General features: G+C 59.4%; 2 protein-coding genes across 2 annotated transcripts in view; one reads left to right on the top strand and one right to left on the bottom strand.

The window, feature by feature from the left end:
* PLIN1 (perilipin 1) overlaps positions 1-1564 on the top strand; it is a 5283-nt gene extending 3719 nt beyond the window's left edge. The window contains 2 exon segments of the mRNA XM_009707139.1: positions 490-723; positions 1193-1564. Coding sequence (XP_009705441.1) covers positions 490-723; positions 1193-1564 — 606 coding nt within the window.
* A 1917-nt stretch (positions 1565-3481) lies between these two features.
* Positions 3482-5648, bottom strand: LOC104167018 (ras-related and estrogen-regulated growth inhibitor-like protein). Its single transcript, XM_009707137.1, has 4 exons — positions 5510-5648; positions 5018-5071; positions 4483-4559; positions 3482-3907 (listed from the first exon to the last, which is right to left on the bottom strand). The coding sequence occupies exons 1-4, from the start codon at positions 5646-5648 to the stop codon at positions 3482-3484; spliced, it is 696 nt and encodes a 231-aa protein (XP_009705439.1).
* Between the last annotated feature and the right edge of the window lie 470 nt (positions 5649-6118).

Below are 6118 nucleotides of genomic sequence, written 5' to 3'. Positions count from 1 at the left end.
CGGGGGGCGGTGGGCAGCCTCTACACCCAGCAGGGTCACCCTGGCTTGTATATTCAAGACTCCTTTGCTGCTGTGGGGTATCAGCACCGAGCTCCCTACCGAGCCTGTGAACAACCCCAAAAATCCCCCCCATCACGGTCCCAGCAGCAAGGGGCAGTGTGAGACAGCAGAGCTGGGAACGGTCCACAGCAGCGGCTCCGCTGGGACATGGGGACGGGAAGCAGCAGGTCGGGGTCACTGCCCCTCACCTCTGCCTGCAGCGGAAGCACAGCCCAGGGCAGAGGGTCCCCAGGGGCCTCCCAGTTGGGGGAGCTGGTGGGGGGGGACAGGGAGTGACCTTGCTGCAAAGGGCTGTGGTGGCTTTTCCAAAGCAGCAAGCTGAAAGCACTCAGACTTTAAGCTGCAGAGGGGATGGGGAGGCCAGGGCCACCCCTGGTCCTGCCCAGAGGGGTTGGTGGGGCCAGCGGCTGAGCTGGTTTCTCTCGGCAGGCGGGGGATGACCCTGGGCTGGTGGGCAGCGTGGCTCACAACCTGCAAACCGCCTGCGCCTCCGGCATCTCCAGCGTGAAGAAGGTCCCAGCCGTGGCCTGGGATGCGGCAGAGGGGTTGATCCTCTTCACCCCCCGTAGGCTGTCCAAGGCCATGGAGACGGTGGATGCTCTCGGGGGGACCCTCATCAGTGCCCCTAAGCATCTGCTGGGCACCCTGTACAGCTACGTGCCGGTGAGCCCCATTTTGCCCAACCCTCTCCCGTGAGCACCCCATAGCTCCAGGCAGTGTCAGGAGGTACCAGAGCGGGGAGATGGGGTGCTGCCAGGACACCTCAGTCCCACCTTCCTCACGAGCACCCCTCTAGCAAGTCCCCTCCATAGAGCCAGCAGGTCGGCCCATGGTGGTACCTTTGCACCATTTATGCCCAAGCCAGGGTGCGACCACAAATTCCTGGGAAGCTGAAAGTTCAGGGTGAGACTGTCCCCCCTCTCCTTTCCCCGAGTCCGCTGCTCCCCTGGGACCATCTCTCCACCGCAGCTGCCCAGGGGCTGCAGCCACCCACTCCCCTCTGCTAGGGACCCCTCTGGGGGCAAATTGGTTTGTCCTGAGGTCCCTACAGTTTGGGAGGAGCTGTGTAGCACAGGGAGAGCAGGGCTGGTAGGCAGGTACAGCCTGGCTGGGTGCTCACCCCGTCCGTCAGCTCCGCAGGCAGTCAGCGAAGGAAGAGGATGCAGCCAGAGGCAGCAAGCCTGGTCCGGAGACAGAGCAGAAGGAGGAGGACACCAAGCCTGCTGCCCCCACCGCGGAGGAGAAATCCCAGCTGAGGGGTGACTGGCGGACGTACCGCGGCCATCACCCCCTCTCCTTCCTGGGGCTCGAGGATCCCCTCTTCTTGCGGCACAACCTCTACCGCAGCCCTGCCTTCGAGCCCGAGTGCCCCCTCCCACGGAAATCTGCCTTCGCTCCCTACAACAGGCGGGTGAGCGAGGGCTCCTACCGCTTCAGCCCGGAGGCCATGTACAGCCGGGCTTACTATGCCAACCTCTACAGTCCCACCTCCAAGAAGGACTGAGCTGGTGGGGAGGATGAGCGCATCCCAGCCCTCCTCTAATCCCCCCGCCCCCAGCACGCTTTGCCCGGGCCCCTGCCAGCCACCTGCATGCACCCCTGTAGCGGGACAGGAGCTCAAAGTGGTAGACATGCCATGGAATGTCTTCTTCTGGAGTGCATCAGGGCCAGGATGGGGGAATAAAGGAAGCCAAAAGACCTGTTGGTGGAACGAGAAGGTAGGGGCAGGTGGGACCAGAAAGGCGAAGGAGATGCAGAAAGAGCAGTGAGACCAGAAAAGAGAAAAAAGGACCAGCTAGGCCTGGCACTGGGCTACCCTGGTCCCTGTTGAGCAGATAGCATGGACTTAGATGGGCTACACATTGAGAACAGCACTGAGACAGAGCAGGGGGGACAGCAAAGCCATCAAACATCACCATAGCAAGGCTGGCTCCCCATCCTTCCTCCCTCCATCCCCCGCCACGGGGCCCATCTCTGGCCACAGATTGCTCCTCCATGAAGGAGCTGAAGGTCCCCACCAACCAGCAGGACTCATGAGTCGGAAAGCCCTGGGCACCCACCCCCAGCTGATGGTGGGACGGATGGTGGGGTGAGGAAGACAACCGCTGAGAACATGTGGAGCTCCTGGAGCCCCTCACTCCCTCAGGACCACCTGGCTTCCCGCAACACCTTGTTGTATTCACCGCAATAATAAAGCTTCCCGACCTGCTGGTCGCCCTGCCCGCTCAGCTGCTTTACGAGAGCGAGCCACCAAAATGAAGGAGCAGAGTGGGGCGAGACACCCAACCCAGGGCCGAGGGAGCGGGTACGGGAAACTCATCCTCAGGTTGCTGCCACAGGGATGGTGGGTGCTCATGCCCAGCACAGTACGTGTCTCTTCCCATGGCCCAAGTACAAATTCACAGCCCTGAGGAGCTGAGGGCTTCCTGACGAAGGCCATTTATTACATTTCCAGAACACAGCAGAGAAACCAGTGTCTGTACCGCACACACAAACCCTCTTGCAACACACTGCTTTCCCAGGCGCACGAAGGGAGGGGTTTGGGGAGAGGCAGGGAAAAACCTCCCGGCAGCAGAAAGGCTCAGTGATGAGTCCAGCGACCCCTTTCCCCACCTCCTTTCTTCCCTGGGGACAGGCAGCCTTACAGAAGGAGCAGCTTGGGAAGGTGCACGGTGCGATCTCCATCCTGGGAATGAGCTACGCGCCTGGTTTTTCCCAGGCACGGCCCGTACAGCGCTTGCACAAAGGAAACGGCTGTGATCGCTGAAAGGCTGTGGGAGAGAGGACCACGAGCAGGACGGTTCAAAAGCCAGGTGGGTGGGATGGGAGGTGTCAGCCCTCATCGAGGTCCTCTAGGGTCAGCCGGTGCCGTGGGCTCTGGGACACTCCGACACAGTGATGCACATATGGAAACTGCCAGTGGCTCCTCAGCGGAGAAACCCCCGCCTTGCCAGCTCATGGGTGCTCCAGAGTTACAGGACAGGACCCCGATGAATATTAAGCAGGAATAAGGATCCCTGGGTAGGATCCCTGTCCCAGGGCAGCCGTGCAGAAGCCATGTGTCCTCCGTGCCCACGGACAGCCCAGGCAGCTCCTGCCAAAGGAGCTGGGGATGACGCTGCCTGGAGCTGTGGCAAAATCACCTAGTGGTTTCCAGTGTTGGAGGATGGAAGGAGAAAGCAGGAGGCACCTAAAAAGCTGGTACAGCAACGAGACTCTGCCTTATCACGGGCCAAGAGGAACGCACTACAGTCCTTGGCTGCACTGGCTGCATATGGCAGGACACCCAGACCCCGAGATTAGGAGGACAGCAGGGAACCCATCATACTTATGGAAATGCACACACCATCTCCGTGGGCACCCAGGGAGGAGGCTTGGTCCAGTCAGGCAGCACAGAGGGAAGCAACACCCATGCCATAGCTCAGAGGGAGTCTGTTCGCTTACGGGCAAACACAGCCGACATAGTCTTGACGATGCCACGGATCCCCGTACCCTTTTTCAGTGCCAGTTTGGTGTCAGGGATGCGCTCGGCCAGTCCATGAAAGACCATGAGGGCCCCGTGATAAGCCTCGGCTGCTGAAACCTCGTAGAAGCCACAGTCTAAAGAGAGGGCCAGGAGCCGACCCTCCTCACTGGACACCACTCGTTGGTGGTGCAGGTCCCGTTTGTTGCCCACAATGACGATGGGGACCTTCTCCTGGCTCTGCCCCTCCTTAGCCATCTTGATGAACTGGATTTTGAGGGGCAGGATGTTGAAGCTGGCACGGTCACAGATGCTGTAGACCAGGACAAAGCTGTCTGCCCACTGGATGCGCTTCTCCTCTGAGGAGCCCTCCTCTACCTGCTCCTGGGGAAATAGAAAAGGAAGGGGTTTTTTTTATCCAGGTCCCTCCCTCCATGCCTGCCTGCTGGCACAGGGTGCAGCAATCCTGAGCCCGTCGGGGCAGGGATGGCTAGCAAGCAGCAAAAGGGCAGAGAGAAAGAGCAGTACTGAGGAAAGCAGAGCAGCACCTGGCAGACCTCACCAAGGGGACATGATTCAGGCTTCAGCATCACTGTTCTCACCTTATCACCCAGCTGCCAACCACTGCAGGCTGTAGGTGATAACAGCGTGGGAATCTCAGAGCGGCACTTACACGTTGTTAGCACAGTTCTGTGCTAAATCTGGGCTGGTAATATTAGTGCTTCAGCTCTAACGGCCTCAGGCAGAGCACCATGAGCTTACCATAACTATTGCTACCCCGCCAGCAACGCTGCTGCCCTGTGCTTGCAAGCAAGAAGGGTTTGATCACCTACAAACCGTCTGACGTGACAGCTTAGCTCAGCTGGAGCTCCCAGCCTGTGGTTCCCCGTAGGTAACTTTTAGTAGAGGTCTGTTTGTCCCTGGGGTGAAAACAGGTGACAGGAGAGGAGCCCTCTCACCTGGGAATTGGGGACATCCCAGATGTGGAAGAGAACCTCTCGGCCATCCACGGTCAGGTTGTGGCTGTAGATAAATTCTGCCAAAAAAAAAAATAATAGTCATCTTCATGGACCCAAGACATAGCTCCCTTAACCCAGGTCTTCTCCTCCTGGGGACAAGCCTGTCACATCCACCCTGGAAAACGGTGGTCCACAAGGCAAGGTCCAGGGGCTCTTTTCGTACAGCAACAACCACATGGAGCACAGTGCCCCCCCCAGCTGTGCCTGCCCCAGCCTGCCTCCACCCCAGCATCCCATCCAGGTACACTGATGCCACCAGCTGCCACCCAGGACCTTTTGCACCCCAGGGAAGCAGTTCTGGAGCAAAGAGATGAGTCACTGAACAAGTACAACCATCAAGCCCCCCAGGAGCAGGCAAAGGCTCTGGAGAAAGGCAGGAGAAGATGGGAAGCAATGAAATCCGGCAGGCAGAAGCAGGCTCTCCTCCTGACCCCAGTCCCTAACAGGACCACCCTGCCCCTGGCCTGGCACTCACCCATGTCTCCGTACTCCCCGATAAAGCGCCGCGTCAGGAAACGCACAGTCAGAGCTGCAGAGGGAAGGATAAGCATCATCAGAATAACCCTAAACCTGAAGGATTTTCCTTTTTAAATCCAGAGCAGAGTCAGGCACCATCCCCCTTGTAAAGTCCTACTGGCAGGAACGACCTCTGGTTTTCGCCCAGCCACCACCAGGTCTGCAAGTGGGGCAGAGGCACAGCATGAACCAGAGCATCAGCAAACTGCAGCTCAGTGGAAAACACCTTCCCCCGTCACCTGCCTGCTGCCTACAAGGTTGTGCTCAGCTTCCCCACCTCGAATCACGGTCGCACCCAAAAGCTCAGCCCCATCTCACCAGTTTGCTCTATGGGGCTGCTCTCTGCAGTTTGTTCTCCAAACACTGCTGAAGTTTTGGGCCTTTTTTTGGGAGTAGAAATGGGTGTCCCTGCCTGGGAACTCCCTGCTCCCAGCTCATGGTCGGTTCTCACCTGATTTCCCCACGTTTTCCGCTCCCATAATGAGGACGTTTGCTTCCATCTTCAGGGTGGTGGGGCTGGGCATCTCCATGAGAGCTGGGTGGTCGGGGGTGAAGCTGGCACTCCGGCGCAGCGGGAGCCGGAGCCCCATGCCGTACCTCACTGGCGGTTCCAGCGGCGTGTGCGACTCCTCTCCGCGCAACTGAAGAGCCAGCGCTTCCCACGGCACCCAGGGGACCCGCGAGGGCCATACCCCTCCCCGCAGCCGAAGGGGAGGTGCAGCGGGAGCTGCAGGCGGCCGAATGAAAAACTTTGTTATTGCTCAGATCATCCTGAATGTACGTCAGTGCCTGGAGCCGGCCCTGCCAGCCGCCAGCACGGCAGGCGGCCGGGAAGCGCCGGCTGTCCGCACCAGCTGCTCCACAAACCGCATCCCAGGAGGCTGCCCAGGCCTGCACCTCAAGCACATTGTCCCTTGGCAGGGCCGCGTAGCCCCTTGTCCCCTCCCAACAGTGATAGTGGGAATGCCCACGAGGAGCAGTGGAGCATCTCACAAGTGCTGGGGTGTCTTGTGAGTGACGGAGCATCTCATGAGTGGTGGAGCGTTGTCTCACAAGTGAT

Source organism: Cariama cristata, unplaced genomic scaffold (genome assembly GCF_000690535.1).
Source record: "Cariama cristata isolate BGI_N322 unplaced genomic scaffold, ASM69053v1 scaffold23949, whole genome shotgun sequence".
Lineage (NCBI taxonomy): Eukaryota > Metazoa > Chordata > Aves > Cariamiformes > Cariamidae > Cariama > Cariama cristata.
This window is presented reverse-complemented; position numbering and strand designations above follow the sequence as displayed.

Excerpts from the sequence above, each read along its gene's own strand:
- LOC104167018 (XM_009707137.1), bottom strand. The coding sequence starts at position 5,648 with ATGGGGCTCCGGCTCCCGCTGCGCCGGAGTGCCAGCTTCACCCCCGAC. Across the intron at positions 5,072-5,509 it reads GGAAAACGTGGGGAAATCAG|CTCTGACTGTGCGTTTCCTG; the intron begins GTGAGAACCGAC and ends TTCCCTCTGCAG. Across the intron at positions 4,560-5,017 it reads CGGGGAGTACGGAGACATGG|AATTTATCTACAGCCACAAC; the intron begins GTGAGTGCCAGG and ends TTTTTTTGGCAG.